Source organism: Arachis ipaensis, chromosome B9 (assembly GCF_059453495.1).
Source record: "Arachis ipaensis isolate K30076 ecotype BB chromosome B9, ASM5945349v1, whole genome shotgun sequence".
NCBI classification, from domain to species: Eukaryota; Viridiplantae; Streptophyta; class Magnoliopsida; order Fabales; family Fabaceae; genus Arachis; species Arachis ipaensis.
The window spans coordinates 14128979-14149956 of NC_142444.1; the positions used below are offsets into that span (position 1 = coordinate 14128979).

General features: G+C 35.1%; 3 protein-coding genes and 1 pseudogene across 3 annotated transcripts; 1 reads left to right on the plus strand and 3 right to left on the minus strand.

The window, feature by feature from the left end:
- The first annotated feature begins 4425 nt into the window (after window positions 1-4425).
- LOC148543816 (uncharacterized) lies at window positions 4426-7411 on the plus strand. The gene is made up of 4 exons (XM_088498725.1): window positions 4426-5077; window positions 5493-5914; window positions 6177-6620; window positions 7058-7411. The coding sequence occupies exons 1-4, from the start codon at window positions 4426-4428 to the stop codon at window positions 7409-7411; spliced, it is 1872 nt and encodes a 623-aa protein (XP_088354851.1).
- A 586-nt stretch (window positions 7412-7997) lies between these two features.
- On the minus strand, window positions 7998-8562 carry LOC107615055 (uncharacterized). The gene is made up of 2 exons (XM_021111583.2): window positions 8545-8562; window positions 7998-8459 (listed from the first exon to the last, which is right to left on the minus strand). The coding sequence occupies exons 1-2, from the start codon at window positions 8548-8550 to the stop codon at window positions 7998-8000; spliced, it is 468 nt and encodes a 155-aa protein (XP_020967242.2). The 5' UTR covers window positions 8551-8562.
- Window positions 8563-12320: 3758 nt separating this feature from the next.
- On the minus strand, window positions 12321-13682 carry LOC107616579 (sulfate/thiosulfate import ATP-binding protein, putative (DUF506)). The gene has a single exon (XM_016318534.3). It carries the CDS (start codon window positions 13419-13421, stop codon window positions 12513-12515), a length of 909 nt encoding a protein of 302 aa, XP_016174020.1. The 5' UTR covers window positions 13422-13682; the 3' UTR covers window positions 12321-12512.
- A 4531-nt stretch (window positions 13683-18213) lies between these two features.
- Window positions 18214-19287, minus strand: LOC148543817 (zinc finger BED domain-containing protein RICESLEEPER 2-like; annotated as a pseudogene).
- Window positions 19288-20978: the final 1691 nt, after the last annotated feature.

Genomic DNA, 20978 nt, shown 5'->3' on the forward strand with positions numbered 1-20978 from the left:
AAATTATCTACTAAATTAATTTTAACTTAATTATCATTATAACTAATTTTGTTATACATACATACATCAAAGTAAAATAATTAATTATATTTCTGCATAAACCCTAAATATTTCCATTAGCTTAATTATTAACATTATAGCAATAATTAATTCTAATCTCTAAAAAATAACATTAAAATTACTACAAAAATATAACCATTTATTTTCATTAGCATTTTAACTTTATCACTAATCCTAATATTACCGAAAATTTAAAATTCAAAATGCTATCTATTCTATTACATATAAGTCTGGTTAATAAATTAAACTAATCATTTTAATTTATATTCTCATACAATCTAAAATAATTAATCAAATTGTCAACAAATCTCGCATTAAACTCTATTAATTAAACTCTATTAATTTGGTAACATTGCTTAATTAAATCGTTATGCACTAACACTAAATAAAACTAGCAAATATTCTAATGTGTATTATTATCAATAAAATTATCCAATAAACTCAATACTAATTGCTATTATTTTCTAACAAATAGAATTAATAACCTATAAAATAAATCTAAATTCATCATGCAAAGGTTAACTCTACTCTACGCCGATAGATTATTATGTTTAATATAAACTAACTATACATACATACAGACATATATACATACATAAAAAACTAATTTTATATCTACACAAAACATTTTAATACTACCATTTAATCTATAAATAACATTAAATCTACAAAAGTATTATGTTCATATTTAAATAAAAAAAATTAAAATAAATACTTACATAATTTGACTGACTAAAATAGTTAATAACGTGAAATTTAAGACGATCAATTTTTTTAATTTATTTTCTTAGGCATTGTGATTTTGGTTTAACAAAATTTTAGTGTTCTGAAGGTATGAAAGTTGACGAGATGAAAGGTTTGAAGAAGAAAATGACAGTGAGAGACATCAGCGTTGAGGAAGAGAAGAATTAGAGGAGCCTCGCATTCCCACCAAAACAGTATGCATGCACGACACGTATTGTTGAACATAAAATTGAGGGTTTGATTTGCGTGTCAATCCCTGATTGTCAGATTTTTTCTGATTCAGCCCTGTTCGTCGGATTTAGGTTTGGCACAAAATTGAGGCTCGGTTTTGTGGATCTATTCTCCTTTGTCCGATCTTTCTGAATTTAAATTTGGACATTGGATAGACTCAAATCTAACCTTCTGATTTGAGTCAATACTAACCCTCCAATTTGTGACAATCCTAAATCGAACTCTCTGATTTGTTGATAGTCGTCTTCCACACTCTTGAATAACACATAAAATTCCAATAACAGTAAATAACACTACTGTTTTCTCAATATGAAAATTAAAAAGTGTCTATCATCATGCTATGGTGGTTGTCTCATGTAATAGAAGGTCATGGCTCAAACATGGGCATAAAACAAACAGAGACTCAATAACTTTCAGGTATAATCTCTCATCAATTCATGCGTGGCTACGTTTGAAGGAGAAACTGAGACTGAGAAACTAAAACTGAGAGATAAAGATTGAGATATAGAGACTAAATAAAATTTCTGTATTGTGTTTCGTATAAAATATACTGGATTAAACTATGTCTCAGTATTATATTTGGTTTACGATAAATATAAAAATTAAGGAATAAATTTAAAATTTGAAAAGTTGAATGAGCATATTTTTTAAAAGAAATATTATTAAAGTTTAAGGTTTAGGTTTCTGTTTTTGTCTTTAGAAATTTCTATCCCTTGTATTTCTACTATTTAAAGATACTAAATATATTAAAATTTTGTGTACTTCTAATTTCTAACTATCAAATATAATGCTTGTGATACGGCAGTTACAAATACGAGTTATAACTCGGTTTCACACGTTACAGCTCGGTTTTTATGAGCTATAACTCAGCCGATTAACGTTTCAATCATAACCGCCGATCAAACGGTACAATGATCAAATACGTTATCAATCTCTCCCAGACCGACGTTAATGCCCAAACCATAATTGACAGGAAGCTCTCCATATAAAAACAAGGTAAAGTATTTTCTTTGAGGATATTCGAACAATACACAATACTGACTTAAGTATTGGAGTGCTTTTGCAGGTACACTCCTCCCCCCCCCCCCTTTTTCCGCCATTCACACTCTCTCGCCTAGTCCAAAGGAAAAAGCTCGGATTCGAAGGATCGGCCATTCAGTCTCCAAAGAAGATAGCTCGGCAAACGTCTGTCACCAAAAGCCGACCTTCTCTGCAGGCAAGAACAATTGGCGCCCACCGTGGGGCCTGAAAAGATAAATTTTTCCTCTTTTGGTCCCGATACCTTTACCTGTACCTATGGCTGACGTGCTACCTCCCTTCCCGTCCGAGCTTCTCCGGATGGTAACCGAGTTACAACAAGCCAACCAACGTATGGCAGAAGAGAATCAGAGAATGGGTGCCCAAATCACCGAATTGAACAATGTCTAGATCGAAAACAGCAACGCTCATCAACCACGACCAGAGGATGATGAACACCATTCCGATCCCTCTCATGTGTCCGAGACCATTCGAGTCGAGGGAGCCCAGCCTGAAGATGAGAATGAGGAGCCCGACGAGCTCGTGGGACCTTTCACACCAGAAGTGATGAACTTCGAATTACCACGAAGATTCACCTTACCACTGAACCTCACACCTTATGACGGACTCGGACACCCAAAAAAGTTCCTCAAGAAATTCTGATCAATAATGATCGTTAACGGTGCATCTGACACTGTTTTATGCCGTTGTTTTCCGAATTATTTAGACGGTCCTGCACTTGATTGGCTTTGTGCTTTGCCTGCAGGTTATATTTTGCTATTTCAACAGCTGGCCAAACTATTTGAGGACCATTTCGCTGGATCTGCAATTTATCTGCATGACTCAGATTATCTGAATACAATCAAGCAGGGACAAAATGAGAGCCTGAAGGACTATATGACTCGCTTCACGAAAGTCGCCATAAGCATACCAGACCTCCACCCTGAGGTCCACCTGCATGCCATCAAAAGTGGACTCCGACCTGAGAAGTTCCAAGAGACAATCGCAGTAGCCAAACCAAAAACCCTTGCCGAGTTTTGCGAGAAGGCCAAGGGCCAGATTGATATTGAAGAGCTTAGACGAGCTTGAAAGTCTGACAAAACATACTACAGAGATGAAGAAAAAGTGCCTAACAGTAAGAAAAATTTTAAACTAACTCATCAGTTTGATTCTTACACGCAGTTTAATGCCAAGCGGGAAGACATAATCAAAGAGATCCTAAATTCAAAATTAATTAAACCACCAAGGAAGGCGGGTACATATCAAGATACCAAAAACGTGGACAAATCTAAATACTGCGCCTTCCATCAGAAGCACGGCCATACCACTGATGAATGTGTGGTGGCAAAAGACCTCTTGAAACGGCTAGCTCGGCAAGGTCACCTTGACAAATACATTGGAGGTCACATCCAGAGACGTACCCCATCTTCCGCAGGCAATGCTTCATCTGAACAACAAAACTGAGGAAAGGAGAAGCCATCCTCAAGCCAGTATGAACAACCTCGAGGTATAATTAATTGTATTTCAGGAGGAGGTGCCAGTGGTAGCTCATCAAATTCGGCTAGAAAATGATCTTTCTGAGCAATATACTCGGTGGATAGAACATAGCACGAGCCCTAAATAACGCCTCAATTCCCACGAATGACGTTTACTCACGCGGATTTCAACTCTAATATTCAGAATCTAGACGACCTCGTGGTCATCACCATTCAATTAGGAGATCTATTAGTAAGGAAGGTACTCCTAGATCCAGGGAGTAGCGCCAACATTCTGTTTTATTCAACATTTCAGAAATTGAAGCTCAGCAACAACACCCTCCAACCAACGGGGGGAGACCTAGTCGGTTTCTCAGGTGAACGAGTCCCGATATTGGGATCAGTGTTGTTGCAAATCACACGGGGTGAGCATCCTCTATCCAAAACATGTGATATTCAGTATTTAGTTGTAGATTGTTTCAGCCCCTATAATCTTATACTCGGCCAACCTTTCTTAAACAAGTTCGGTGCAATTGTATCTACCGTTCACTTTTGCGTTAAGTTTCCTGTGCAGGACGAATACATTGTAACCATCCATGGAGATCATAAAGAAGCACGACATTGCTACAACATTGGCATGAGGCTTCAAAACCGACCAAAACAGCCTCAGATCAACAATGTCCACCTCACAACTAATAGCTCGGCGTTCGCCGACCTGGATCCTATGACGGACTTTCTTGAACGACCTACACCAACAGGTGAGTTGCAAAAAGTATACTTCGATGATGATCCTAATAAATTTACCTTTATAGGTACAGTAATAAACACAGAGGAACTGACTGCAATAAAAACCTTCCTACAATAGCAAGCCGATCTATTTTCATGGATGCCTTCTGACATGCCCGACATCGACCCACAGATCATCAGCCACAGATTGGGCATCAACGCTTCTGTAAGACCAGTGCAACAGAAAAAAAGAAACCTCGGGGATGAAAAGAAAAGGGCATCATTAGAAGAAACTCAAAAGCTGATTCATGCCGACTTCATTAGAGAAATCAGATTTACTACTTGGCTCGCCAATGTTGTAATGGTAAGGAAACAAAACGGTAAGTGGCGCATGCGCGTCGACTTTACTGACTTAAACAAGGCATGCCCGAAAGATTCTTATCCTTTACCGTCCATTGACTCTTTGGTGGATAACGCTTCTGGTTATGCCACCTTAAGTTTCATGGACGCCTATTCGGGTTATAATCAAATCCTTATGCACCCTTTCGATCAAAATAAAACGGCATTTATCACTGAGTTTGGGAACTATTGTTATAAAGTTATGCCTTTTGGACTAAAGAATGCAGGGGCAACCTATCAGCGTCTTATGGACAAAGTCTTCGCCAAACAGATCGGCCGAAATATAGAAGTCTGCGTCGACGACATGGTCGCCAAGACCAAGGTCGGGAAGAACCATATCGACGACCTAACCGAAATCTTCGGCCAGATACGCTACTACAACATGCGCTTGAATCCTGAAAAATGTGCCTTCTCCATTCAAGGTGGTAAGTTCCTAGTTTTTTTACTAACCAGTAGGGGTATTGAAGCAAACCTTGACAAATGTCGAGCAGTGCTGGAGATGACAAGCCCGAAGACATTAAAAGATGTCTAGCACCTCACAGGAAGACTTGCTGCACTATCCAGATTCATCCCATGTTTGGCTTTAAAATCTATTCCCTTTTTCCAAACACTTAAAAAGAAACATACCTTTCAGTGGAATGACGATTGAGAGAGAGCTTTTGTTAATCTGAAAATAACTCTCTCGCAACCGCCAATTTTACAAAAACCCTTACAAGGGGAAGATTTATACTTATACTTATCAGTTACTGACTGGGCGATAAGCTCTGCTCTTGTTACAGAAAGGGATAACATTCAGCATCCAATATTCGAAAGAACTGGCATTAGCACTACTATTTTCAGCAAGAAGGCTCCGACCTTATTTCCAGAGCCATGTCATTCATGTTCGAACCAACCACCCATTACGCCAGGTGCTGCACAAACCAGAAATTGCTGGCAGACTTGTTAAGTGGTCAATCAAATTGTCCGAATTTGATATCAGATACCAAGCCAGAGGACCGATCAAATCACAATTTCTTGCCGACTTCATAGCAGAACTAACAATGCCTACTGAAGACGACCATATAATACAATGGACACTATACGTCGATGGTTCATCAAACATTCAAGGGTGCGGCACGGGCATCCGGCTTGAGGGTAGCGATGGCTTCATTTTAGAACATTCAATTCACCTATCCTTCAAAGCCAGCAATAACCAATCAGAATATGAAGCCCTCGTCGCTGGACTCCGACTTTGTTTAAATTTCCATATCTCAAACATAAAGGTATATTGCGATTCACTCTTGGTAGTACAGTAGGTAAACGACCTTTTCCAGGTAAAAGATCTTCTCCTTTCTAAATACTTAATGCTAGTAAAACATTTAAGTTCAAAATTCACTGAGTTTGAAATACATCATATACCACGAGAACAGAATCATAGGGCTGACATCCTATCTAAACTGCACACAAGCTGATCTATCTATATTACATCAATCCACTATAACATCCCCAAGTGTTACTCTAACCGATGTTGTGAGTGTTACACAGGAACAGGATTGGCAAAGCCCATTTATACATTATTTGCAAACAGGGGATATACCGGATAATGTCGAGAATACAAAGAGGTTTCGACGACAAGCGTCCTTCTTTACATTAGTAAACGAATTTTTATATCAACGAGGCTACTCCTGTCCGCTTTTAAAATGCCTCAACCAAAGTGAAGCAGAAATAGCATTATCCGAAGCCCGTGAGGGCATTTGCGGAACACACACTGGAGCTCGGAGTTTAGCCTCCAAAATCCTCCGGGCAGGTTTCTTCTGGCCGACCATAAAAGAAGATACCCACAATAAGGTTAAGACATGCAACAATTGCCAAAAGCATGCACCACTAATACACATCCCAGCCGAGCAGTTACATTATTCGGACATCAGTTGGCCCTTTAACCACTGGGGGCTCAATATCCTCGGTCCATTCCCAATGGCACCGAGTCAGGTAAAATTTCTTATAGTTACAATCGATTATTTTTTAAAATGGGTGGAAGCCCAACCTTTAGCTAAGATTACATCACAACAAATGACCTCTTTTATCTGGAAGAATATTATTTGTCGTTTTGGTCTTCCTCGACATATCATTACTGACAATGGTCATCAGTTTGCCGATCAGAAATTTACATCTTTCTTACAGAACCTCAAAATCAATCATCACTTCTCATCTATTGAATACCCCCAAACTAACGGACTAGCAGAAGCAGCAAATAAGGTGATTTTACACGCTCTAAAGAAGAAATTAGACGACGCCAAAGGACTTTGGGCTGAGCTCATACCCGAAGTCCTTTGGGGTATAATACTACACCACAATCATCAATAAAGGAGACTCCATTCAGACTTGTATATGGATCTGAGGCAATGATCCCATTAGAAATTTCACAGGGTTCCATCCAGACACAAGTTACCAACCACGACGAAGCTCAGCGAACCGAGTTAGATATCATCGAGGAAGTCAGAGATATTGCAACACTCCGACTCCGTACGGCACAGCAAGCTATAGCTCGGCAACCCAATAAGTCCGTCAGAAGCCGATCATTCCAACAAGGAGACTTAGTGCTCCGAAAGCCAGAAACTGCTCGGAAGCCATCAAATCATGGAAAGCTCACCGCAAATTGGGACGGCCCATACCGAATTGTAGATGTCCTCGGCAATGGAGCATACAGACTAGAATGGATAAATGGTACACCTATACCTAACACCTGGAATGTTTCCTCCTTAAAGAAGTTCTATTGTTAAAAGTCAGGGGCAGGCTTGTACTCTTTTTCCTACTACCAAGATTTTCTCCCAAAAGGGTTTTGCTTGGAGAGGTTTTAACGAGGCTAGCCTACCTGCACCTTTGTACCCAAAGGTTCACGAGTTTATTGTATATAAGCAATAAAGTTTTTCTCAGTTTTTTCAAATAAAGTCTCTATCAACTCTATTATTTATTACTCTGATAACTGACTTTATCACTAAATCAGAAATCCGAGTTTATTATTTATCAATCTCAAAACCAATTCAAACAACAAGCGTTTCTGCTTATACAAACTCCAACTCGCCAATGGATGGCAATCAAACCATTCAAACGAACAATGAATATCCTAACCAAGGATTCCTATCAACAAATCAAAAGTTTCCAAAAAGCCTCAAACACAAAGAGGTCCAAATATATTCTAAAAAAAAAGTTAAACAAGTCCATCAGAAGACTAAAAACTTTACATCACCATTATCAAAATGTATCGCCTTTTCAAGTGTCAGAAACGAAAAGCAACTTCAAACAAGCAAAAAGCTTTAACAGAGCATTACAAAACAAGTACAAAAAACACATAGTTTTCAGAAAACACTAAACATTATCAGCCCCATCCTCGGCAACACCATCATCTTCAACCATCTTCCCATCTCGGACGATCTTCCCCGGATCCATTTCAGACAGATCAACTTCAGGAGCCAAGAACTTAACCTGTAGAGACGCTCTTTCAAAACCCTCAACAAAGGAATCCAATATCTCATCCCCTTTTTTCTTCTCCATCTCTTTTAGTTGAGCAGTAACTTCAATCAGTCGAGATTTCATACTCGCCAAATCAGCTTCTTTTTTCTTTAAATCCTCAATATCCTTAGCATAATTATCCTTTGTTTCTTTCAACTGCTTCTCAGATTCAGCCAATTTAGTACGTAACTCCACCACAGTAACTTTATTTTCAGCCAATTCTTCTTTCAACAACAAACACTCCTCTTTTTCAACTGTCACTTTCTTATGTTTCAACTCTTGGCTACGCCCTAAACTGGCCAGCCGCAAACCAACCACCTACAAACAACAAATATCAACAAATTATGCACACACTTTATTACCAAAAAATAATAGTAACAATAAATTAGAATTCAGACTTTACCTGCATATATTGCCCAATAGCAATTTCACCAACCTCGTTAGCCAAAGATACATCAGCCGAGGACTGACAAAACTCGCCCGCTACAGCCATATAAGGATACTCTTTTCCCCACACTGACAAACCTTTGCTCTGCTCGGACATTTCATGAAGCTTTTTCTGATTAACCATAAAGGCTTGAATTTCTTCCAAAGATATACCTCTATCCTTTTCACTAGATTCTTCAGACAAGTCCACCACGTCAGATTTCCTCTTCTTCACAATCACTTTCCTATGCCCACGAGGAGGCTGACTAACTTCTCCAGCCACTGGCATTTTTTCACGATTTGACGAAGATACCTCCTTATCCAATTGTTTATTCTTAAACCGCGACCTCAGAGAGGCAGCCGAAACACCAGGATATTTACCACCTACAAAACGCAATACCATGCATCAGAAATTTTCAGAAAAGTAAAATGAAAATAAAGCAAATCCCGAACGCACCCAAATACTCTATGACAGCCTCTTTATCTTCCTCCCATTTGAGCAATTCATACATTGAAATCAAATCCTTACAATCAATATTTTCTACCAGAAACTCAATCAAGCAAACATTCCTTGGGGATATAACCTCGGGACCGAGTATATTCTGAGGCTCCGAACACCAATACAACGGAAACCTCTCCGCCAAATCCTCATCCACATAAAAGGGAAAGTCTTTTTCCAGATTCCTAACTTTAACCTACATTTCTTTAAACTCCTTAAACGAGGATTTATATAGCTTAAAGATACCAAATCCAGGGGTACTGTTGAAATTAATCCACCCCCTTTCCAGACCCCTTTCGCTTGAAACAGAGAAAAAAAAACAAATCTATTGATGGAGTCTCCTCAAGAAACTCCATCAGAATTTCAAAAGACCGTAAGAATGCCCACCCATTAGGATGAAGCTGAGACGCAGCATAATTTAACTGTTTCAGTACCTGACACTCAAAATTCGTAAATGGCAACCTCACTCTAAGTTCTTCTAAAACACAACTGCGCATATAGAAATATTCGAATCCCTGCCCCCTGTGATAAACCCTATCATCACTACTGCATGGAAGCAACTCCACTTGTACCCCAGAGCCAACCCTCACAACCTTGGATACATTTATTTCCTTAACAGCTATCTCATCACAAAACAGGGATACTTGAGACTTCACATCGTCTCTAACCCAGTCATAGGACCAGTCAATCTTACCTTTCTTCTCCTTCTCAAAATCCATTAACAAGCACATAAAAGAAAGACGGAGGAAAGAAGAATGAAATAACAATTAGGAACAAAAAGAAAGACCATGCATACCTCTTTTACTCATGCTATTTTCAACGAAGCAAAACCAAACATTAAGTGTTATCAAAAGATAACTTCAAATTGGAACTCAACAATATAATTAATCACACCACTAAGCACGTTTCAAATCCAACAACTGCTGCCTCAGTCACATCAAACGGCGCATCTTGCTTTGGAAAAACAACAAGCCTTTAATACTCTCACATATTTTTCTCTTTCCTCAGTAAAAAGTGGACACGAATTCTCACGTTCCCACTCACATTTTTAATGAAGAATGTTGAACTGGGGGCTCTGCCATTAACCCATCTAACCGAGTTATAACTCATCAAGAAGCTCAACCTGCTTCATTAAAAACACACTCCTCAAGCTAAGCTTGGGGGCTGTGATACGACAGTTACAAATACGAGTTATAACTCGATTTCACACGTTACAGCTCGATTTTTATGAGCTATAACTCAGCCGATTAACGTTTCAATCATAACCGCCGATCAAACGGTATAATGATCAAATACGTTATCAATCTCTCCCAGATCGACATTAATGCCCAAACCATAACTGACAGGAAGCTCTCCATATAAAAACAAGGTAAAGTATTTTCTTTGAGGATATTCGAACAACACACAATACTGACTTAAACATTGGAGTGCCTTTGCAGGGTACACTCCCTCCCCCCCCCCCCCCGGGACCCCTCCCTTTTTCTGCCGTTCACACTCTGTTGCCTAGTCAAAAGGAAAAAGCTCGGATTCGAAGGATCGGCCATTCAGCCTCCAAAAAAGATAGCTCAGCAAACGTCTGTCACCAGAAGCCGACCTTCTCTGCAGACAAGAACAATGCTTAATCTCAATCTTTTAATTTTATTTTTAATCTCAAAAACAAACACTACTTAACAAGTCTCATAACCAACCTGAATTCCATCAATCATCATCTCATGGTTTTGAGATAATCCCCTTCTAAAATAAGTACGAATAAAAATACAAAAATAAAATAATAAATTTTTAATAGTTGACTTTTTTAGTGTTCAATAAAAAATTAATTATTTTATTATAAAATATTATTTGTTTTTTTATAAAAATAAATTTGATTATTTGATGATTAATTTAATTATGTTGTTAAAAAAATATTGAATAAATATAAATATTATAAATATATAATAACTAATTTCTAGTATTTATACATATTTCAAAAATAATAGTAATGAGTCATGTTTTAAAATTCTTATCCCCTTGTTGAGCATATTGCCATATTGTATTCACATACAAACTTTTAAATGTTGGAATAGCACACAAAAAAATATTTAACAGGAGAAAAACAAAAGTTGAGACGCCAAAAGTCCAAAACCAAATAAATGAATAGTCAAATATTACTCGTTGATTAGTAAGTAAAAAAATTTTTAAAGTGATAATACTAGTAAAGTAATAAAGTATTTTAATTATTTTTAAATTTATTTTGTAATCTTGGTTTTAAAATATATGATAGATAAATTTTTAAAAATTTAATAAAATTATAGAGACTAATAAAATAATTAAATTTTATATTTTTTTTTATTTTTTACAATTTTTCTTAGTTTGATAAGATAAGAATTAATTTGTCGAATTTATGGTTGACTAATAAGTTATTACATATACAATACGAAATTTAAATATCTGACACTTATTTAAATAGACTAATAAACTAACTACTAGACCAATTTATTTTTTGATTATTTTAAATCTTGAATTTATGATAGTGAAATACGACCCGTATACATTCCTAAATTGATCAGAACTCTGTTATTCCAAATCCAATCCCAATCACAATTGACTCAAATGGTCCCACGCTTTTGTCCGTCCAAAATGAACGGTGTCGAGTTTCAAAATCAGAAAAATCCAAAAGTTGCATGTTTCTCCGAGTCCAACATGGGTTACCTGCAATTCCTCACAGACAAAGAGACTGCACGCTGTTTATTTGCCGCATATGCCATTCACCCCCAATAATATACTCCACTCTCACCAACCATTTTCAATAGTTTCTTTTTTTTTTTTTTTTTGGCATGAATTAATGGTGTTACTCTTAAGATCAGAATCATTATATTTTATACTTATAATTCATTACCTAATAATAATAGTCAACAAAAATAGAGTCACCAAAAGAACTTACGCGTAAATTATTAATTAAAAATTAATTAATAATTTTCTACTATCATGTAAATATTCATCTTATCTAATAGTGTTATTTTTTGTGAAAAGACAATATTGTTAATCACTCCAAATCCGAGAAGATTGAATTTTTCTACGAATAACCTTTTGATAATTAGAACTACAACTTATACACCTAAAAATCACTTAATCAATTTGTATAAATTATAATTATCTTATTAAAACTAAACTAATAAACTGAAAAAAAAACAAAATTGATTCGCAAATAAAACTTCAGAAACCATGATCTCATTTAATAGACTGTAGAAGACAATTTAGCATGTAAGAGAACCGAATGAATCAAAATCTTATTTCATTTTATTAATATATGAAACAAGGCTCAAAGACTTTGCAGATCATTGAGGGGAAAAAAAAGGAAAATAAAAAAGAAAAAGCCTGATTTACAGAGTCGATCTAACAGCGCGATAATGCCAAATCTGATCATCCGAAAAAAAAAAAGAAAAATAATATTAATAACAAAATTGTGATCAATCGACAAAAACACCGCCGCGTCTGGCTTCCAAAACGGCGTCGTTGAATCCAACGAACCTGCATTTAGCACCGGTCACTCCATCAACAACCGCGGGAACCGGGTTTCCATGAACCGGATTCGTCGTCCTTCTATACGGACCGAACCACTTTTCCTGCATGAACCGGTTCTTTCTCCAAGGTGGCACCGAGAGCCCCTTGCTCCTGAAACACCGTTTCGCAGCTTCGCACAACGCCAAAACGGTGCGTTTCAGCTCTTCTGCTGTCCCAACGAATATTCTGGGAACATTGCTCAGAACTTCAGAGTAACTATTACTAGCCCTTGCGATCTCAAACTGAACGGCGAAATCGAGATCCACGAAGTACCTGTTCTGCCGCCACGTGGACGGTCCAGATTGCACCACGTCGATGAACTCGTAGTTCCCCGCTGTGACCACTCCGGAGGAAGAATCCCACCTTGTCTTGCATATCGCTGCATTGTGCCCTCTCTCACGCAAAAACGACAACACGCTTCGTCGAAACGACGATGCGTTTTGCTCCCTCATAAACGCGAACCTCTCAGTGGCTTCAAGAACGTGTGCGTGGAGCAACGCTCTGTAAGGATCGCTCACATTGTTCGTTGCGGTTAACATGAGCGCTTCCACCACCGAGTCCATGCATTCGGAGACTGAGTCGACTCGCTCCGAGTCGAACTCGTCACCTACTGACTCATCCTCGTTTCCGTTGTCCTCCAGGAAATTATGCACGAGCTCGGAGAGACACGGAGAGTTCTCGTCGCCATCGCCGGTGCCGGAATGTTCGCTCCCGCTGCTGTCGTAGCTCAATTTCCGGTGATCGCCGCCAACAAGGCGAGCTTTGGCTTCGTCGTCGAACGGGTCAGTGACTCGTTTTCTCCTTACAAACACCATATCTAAAAATTAAAATGAATAAAATCTTTAAAAACCAGCTTGCTTTTTTTTTTTTTTTTTTTCTTCGGAAGAGTCAGGAGTGTTCCAAATTGCTTATAAAGATGGTGGAATTATTGGAATTTTCTCGAGAATATTCGAGCGGAAACTATATAAAGTTTCTTAAAATGAAGTTGAATGTGCAAGTGTTGGGTATTGTTTCGGGGTTTGACGGGGTTGGGTTAAATAAAAGGGATATGCGGGTAGGATCCGAATGTGTGAAAAATGATGCCATGATGGTGTTATATAAAGATGCTTTGGCATATCCAAACTGAGCTTTTTGTTCGGGTCGTGTCATGGGTTATGTGAGTACGTGTAGGAGTGTGATGTAACCATGTGTTAGTGAGTGGGAGGGTGGGCTTGCACGAGTGCGGCACGTGGGTTAGATTAGGACGATGACTCAATGTATAGTTGGGAAAATTGGGATAAGGCAAAATGGAGAGAGAGAGGGTCGTTTTGAGGGATACAGTCATACAGGGTTGCCGTTTCGTAACCATGGAAGGTTGTGTTTTGTCATTTCTGTTTAATGTTGGATTAAATGAAGATGGCAACGGAACGGGGCGGGGTGGGGGCGGCGATGTCTCTATTCTCCGTTTCTGTTTTTGGATTTGTTTTTAGCAATGTTCTGAAAATTAAACTGGACCAGTCGATCGAACTGGTTCTACCAAAAACTAGAGTTAAAAACGGTCCAATCCTCTTTTTTAAACTATTATTTACAAAATTGCCCAAAAACTGCTGAACTCGTCGGTTTATTAATAAATTATACGAAGATTCTAATAAAAAATAAAAAAAAATTACAAAATATTATTACAACATACAAATAGAATATTGTTTAAAGATTATAAATTCAAAAATATAAAATAACACATCATAATTATGGAGAGAAGAGACGAAAAATGTGAGACAACACAATGTTATTATTAATAAAAAAAAAATTTAAATTAGGATCAGATTTTTCAATAAATATATATTAAATAAATTTAATAATTTAAAAATTAGCGAAGATGGGGTGCTATCCTTGCGAAAAAAACTTTTTGTCTTTGGGTCTATTTGGGGCAGTTTCTGTAGAATTTTCACGTTTTGGAGAATTTTGTCATCCCTATAAATGATACATATGATTGTTAAATTTGTATATATAAAAAAAACGTGTTTTTATCCTTTTCCCATGTTATATTTAAAATATTATATAGAGTTTAATTTTGATATACAATAAAGCGTTCTATATACAGTCGTGTAATCATATTTGTTTTAATTTTTTAGATGATTATTTACATAATCAATGAAAAACATAATTATTTTTTATAATAAAGCATTATATAATTAGATACACGTATAAAATTACTCTATATTAATAGTACATCAAAGTTAAATTCTATCCATCAAATTCAAAACATATTTTTAAGTTCTCTTCGCATTTATAGAGATACACAATACATACTATTACTCATAATAGTGCACTATTTATATGTATAGTTACTTACGGTAACATATTTATTTATAAAAAAAATCGTCATATAAATAATTTTGGAATAAAATTTTATTGATTTTAATAAGATTTATTATAAATAAAGAATAGTTAATAAAGTTATATAAAAATTTAAAAAATAATAAATATTTTATTACTTAAAACTAAATTATTTCTATGCTTACTAATAGCAATAGAACACCTATTATAGTAGAAAATCCAATTAATATTTTTTAATGATTAATTAGTTTAAAAACGAAATCTTCCAAAATTTAATGGTTCTTTTACTCTTAAAATGTTGGAAAAAAGATAGATATGTCCATGACTTTTTAAATTTTTGACAAATATATTTTTGAGAAAATTTAAATACAAAAAAGTCTCTGACTTTAACAAACGAAGGACAATTTAGTCCTTTCGTCTATTTGCAGATATACACCAAACAGAACTGGCTGATGTGGCTAAAACGGTGTCCAGATGTCCGTTACGGTGCCACGCTGAAAGGGGAATAAAGTTCGAAGGACAAATAAGTCCTTGACGTCATTTTGCAAATAAAGTTCGAAGGACAAATAGGTCCTTGAGAATTTAATTCATTATACTTCTATTATGCTTCTATTATGAGAATTTAGTTTATAAAATTATGCTTGTATTTTGAAATCTAGTTAACTTGTTGTATTCTGTAATTTAAATTATTTGTATTAAAATTATAGAAATTGGGCTTGTTCTGTTTCTACTTTTTTTTCTTCTTAAATTGCATTAGTTCAATTTTTAGTGCATTTGTGTATTATATTAGAATTTGTTAAATTGCATTAGTTCAGTTTTCATCATACCAGTGGCATTAGTTAGCATAAGTTCATTTATGCATCAAATTAGCATTAGTTCATTTGTGTATCATTCATGTATTAAGTTAGTATTAGTGCATTTGTGTATTATATTAGAACTAGTATTTTTATCCATAATAACATTACGAGAATAAATTTTTTTAAAATTATAGTTCACTTTGTTCTAACAGTATAAACTATGCATGGCACAAAAGATTTACAAAATCAAATTACTTTTACAAAAAAAGTCGTAAATTGACAAAAGTCTCTGGCCAAGAAGACCAAGATATCTGCAGATAAAAAATTAAATAATAAGATTTTTAGTTATTATTTTTATATGAAAAAGTCTAATTTTTTATTAATAATTAATTTTAATATTCGTTATCTAAAATTTAAAATAATTTAATGTGTATACTTTTATATTTAAAATATTTTAATTGTAATTATATATAGAGTAAAAATAGTAGAGAGAAATAGAAAAATGGAGAGAGGTAAATGAGAGAATTTAGGAAAGGAGTTTATTAATTTTGAAAAAAAAAATATTTTCTCTCAATTTTAATAAGAGTGTCATGTCACACATTTGATTATTAAATTAGATAGTAATATATGATACATAATATAGGTATATTTCAATTAGATAGTAATATATGATACATATAGAAGCATAATGAACTAAATTCTCAAGGACCTATTTGTCCTTCAAACTTTATTTGTAAAATGACGTCAAGGACTTATTTGTCCTTCGAACTTTATTCTCCTTCCAGCGTGGCACCGTAATGGATATCTGGACACCGTTTCAGCCACGTCAGCCAGTTCCATTTGGTGTATGAGAGGCAAATAGACGAAAAGACTAAATTGTCCTCCGTTTGTTAAAATCAGTGACTTTTTTGTATTTAAATTTTGTTAGAGATGTATTTGTCAAAAATTTAAAAAGTCATGGACCTATCTGTCTTTTTCCCTAAAATGTTGATAAACTAAAAGACTAATCAATAAATTATAAAATTTTTCGGAAGCTGATATATGTTTTTTTTTTTTTTTAAAGGATTTGATTTAGTAATTATTGATGCAATTCTTAATTTTTTAGTCTGTCAACCAAAAAAAAGCATCTTTTTCGGTGGGGATCAATGGTATTCTTCAACTTCAAGGGCCAAAATTGTTAGATGTTCATTGCCTAGGTGAGTTTTTGTGTAGTGAACAAGAAAAGCTATTTCGTTCCAAGTTCTTATATGGATTAACATGATTTTTTACATCAATTTCGAGCATGTTGTTGTAAAAGATGAAGCTAATTTTGGTGACATGGAGCTGCAGAGTAGGCTAAATAAATATACCAGAATTATAAAAATATTGTACCAAAGGTAGAGTGAAAAGATAGATGTTTCAATCTAGTGTATTTTATAAAGGGTTTTGCAATGTTAGATTGGATTCTTGGGTGGTTTCTATGTTCTTACGGTGAAGTAAGTTTTTTGCTTTTCAATAATTGTGCAAAAGTTTAGAAAATGTAGGATCATGCCTTTATCCTAAATAATAAATTAATGAGTAGACTATGAATTAGTGGAAATTGAAACATTAAGTCTATATAGACATAGACAAATATTTTTAGTGGAAAAAGAATAATTTGATTTTTAAAAGACAATATAAAAATATTTTTTATGTATGGTTCAGATTATTCCCTTACATAACATGTTAATCATATTATATTTAACTCAATATTAAATGTAATTATAAATCGGTATAATATGATTAAGTTAGACCAACATCTTACTTATTGGTTTATTTTTTTGAAAAAAATATTGATGAGTGATTTCTCTTTTTGGAACTTGGTCACATGGCCCACACCCATAATCCGTTTAAATACTACTTTTATACAAATTCATATTAATTATAAGAGGAGTGCTAGGCCCGGCAGGTGTTGTAATTTGTAGTAATTAATTAATTATCATTAATATTTTTAATAGTGTGAGATTATAGTATAAAATTATTCATTTTTTTATTAATTATTTATTGGTCAAATTTTAATAAAAGTGCTTATCTCCTAAATTTTCTGCTGGTTATAAACCACCCTCAATTACTACTCATTATCTAATGACATTACCTATATTCGTCTACAACTTCATCTTCTACCTTCCTATATCTATTAATTCTAGAAAAACTTAAAAAACATAAACTAGTATCTATAGTTACCAGATACTGTCTTGATCTAATGAAATATAACGACAACAGAATTTAAATACGACAATTAAAGAAGTTTAATAGTTCAACAGTCAACACAACTGAAAATAAAAATAAATTGTCATTAAACTGATAGCAAAGTTATGGTGTCTTCTCCAACAAAATAGCTAAACTTCATAATGCAAACGAACCTGAAATAAAAAAAACAGTTACATAATAAGAACAACAACAACAATAATAATTATAATAATAATAATAATATAAGAAAAATAATTCCTACCATAACAACTTAACAAGATGTATTTTAATCAGACTCAACACCAGAATCTTCTTCATTGGGATCACGAGTGGGTGCAACTTCTACAAAATATATAAAACAAGAAACAATCATAACAAATAATATATATTAATAAAAACTAGATTAAAATAAAGAAAATTATAAATAGAAACTTAACCATACCTAATTCCAACTTCTCTAATTCCTCAATGAGTTTCTCAAGGACAAGTTTTGGAGCCAATTTTGGGTACAAATTAACGCTTCAGCTGTCATCGGAGTTAGAGAACTCCTATAATTATTCAACACCCTTCCTCCAGTACTAAATGCCGATTCTGAAGCAACTGTGGAAACTGGCATGGCTAAGACGTCTCTTGCAATATGCCCAAGAATTGGAAATTTAGAGGAATTCACTTTCCACCAATTTAGAATGTCGAATTGCACGCCACTCTTCTCTAATGCCTCCATAAGATATAACTCCACCTCATTCTTATTAACACTCTCATTGAATTGCATTTCCTTCTCAAATTCCATAGCAAAAGAAGTTTCATGTGCCTCAAGCTTTTATGTGCTAATTTCAGGAGGATCTTGCCGAGTAGACTTTTGATAGTTACCACCAAACAGCCTATAGCTATCAAACACCTTGAAAAGTGTCTCCTTCACCTTTGAAGTTAAGAATTCAGCATCTTCTTTTTCATACAACTTTTCAAAACTCCACTTAATCAGTTGAAGCTTATACCTAGGATCAAGAACAACTGCAATGAAAATCATCATGTTTGTGTTCTTTATATTTCCCCAATAATTATCATACTTGGACTTCTTTTTCTCAGCCATGCTTGAAAGTACCGTATCTAATCTTCCCATCCAATGCTTAAGTGTAAACAATATTTTACAAAAGTCATTAAAGTGTTGAGAAGATGTCACAAACGTTGAACCAGAAACTTTGTTAGTAACCTCATAAAATATTTTTTAAAACTTGACAAAATGCCTTACATTCTCCCAATCCTCAGACCTAGGAATCCCACCAGCCATCATAGCATACTCAGAATCTCTCTCCCCCAAACGTTTAAATGCCTTTTGAAACTTCAAAGCACTTTCAAGCATTAAAAAGGTAGAGTTCCACCTGGTAGGAACATCTAAATGGACAGTGCCTTTTTCCAGAATTCTAGCTTCCTTAATCATAGTTTTAAACCTCTCAGTACGACCAGGTGATGCACGCACATGCCGAACTGCATTTCTAATCTTTAAAATTGACTCATGCATTTCTCTCAACCCATCATTCACAACAAGATTTAAAGTATGAGCACAACATCTAACATGTAAAAACTCTCCCCTTAATGGATGTGAGTTCAAATCCTCCATTCTATTGTTCAAGTAAGAAAGTGCAACATCATTTGAACTAGCATTATCAACAGTGATAGAAAAAATTCGGGATATCCCCCAGCTCAACAAACATCTCTCAATCTTCCTACCAATTGTTTTCCCCTTGTGATTCTTGATAGCACAAAAATTCAAAATTCTTTTTTGCAATTTCCAATTAGCATCAATGTAATGAGCAGTAAGGCAAAGATAGTTCAAGTTTTGCACAGATGACCAATAATCAGTTGTCAAACAAATATTTTGATTTGGTTGAGAGAAAATAGACTTCAACTTAATTTTTCATTCAAATAAAGCTTCCAACAATCCCTAGCAACTGTAGCCTTCCAGGAATTGGAAACTTGGGTTGCAAACAACTCGTATAATAACGAAAATCCTCCCCCTCAACATGCGAAAAAGGCAATTCATCCACAATAATCATTCTAGCAAGCGCTTGTCTACAACGATCAACATCAAATGACACGGCAGAAATTGAACTACCTATCCCTTTCCTATCATCTTTTACCACATCTTGAAAACAAAGAATCTTTTGGGTAGGATCTAATGCCTCCTTCGAAAATTTTTTGCATTGCGACAACAAGTGATTTTTCATGTTACTAGTGCCATTTTTATGTGTATCACATGCATAACTAGCCCCACACCAATTACATTTAGCTCAAAGATACTGTGGATTACTAGTTTCATCTTTAGTAAAGTGATCCCATGTCCAAGACCTAGGTATACAAGGTTTTCTCTTACCTTCGTCGGTCTCAGTTTCAGCAGAGTCATCAATGGGAGCTTCTTCAACAGCTCGCCTTTTCCCTCGACCTCTACTAGCAAGCTTCCTTGTGTTTCGATGAGGAGCTGGCACAGGAGGCAATGCAGTCGGAGATCTGATGCTTGTTGATTCATTCGAAATAGGAACGGGAGACAATCCAGTGTCGCCCATATTCTCACTTGAACTGACGTCAAACTACATAAACAAATATAATAAATCAAAGATAGAAACCAGCAATAAACAAGCAATAAACAAAACTGAACAAAACCTGATAATCTAAACAAGCAATAAACAAAACCAGCAATAAAAAACCAATAAACAATCAATAAACAAGCAATAAACTAGCAATAAACCAGCAATAAACATAATCTAAACAGCAATAAACAAGCAAAACAAGCAATAAACAAAACTGAACAAAACCTGATAATCTAAACAAGCAATAAACAAAACCAGCAATAAACAAGCAATAAACAAGCAATAAACTAGCAATAAACCAGCTGTGGAAACAAGCAATAAACAAGCAATAAACTGAAACCAGCAACTGAAGTTTAACACAGAAACTAGCAATAAACAAGCAATAAACAAGCAATAAACAAAACTGAACAAAACCTGATAATCTGAACAAGCAATAAACAAAACCAGCAATAAACAATCAATAAAC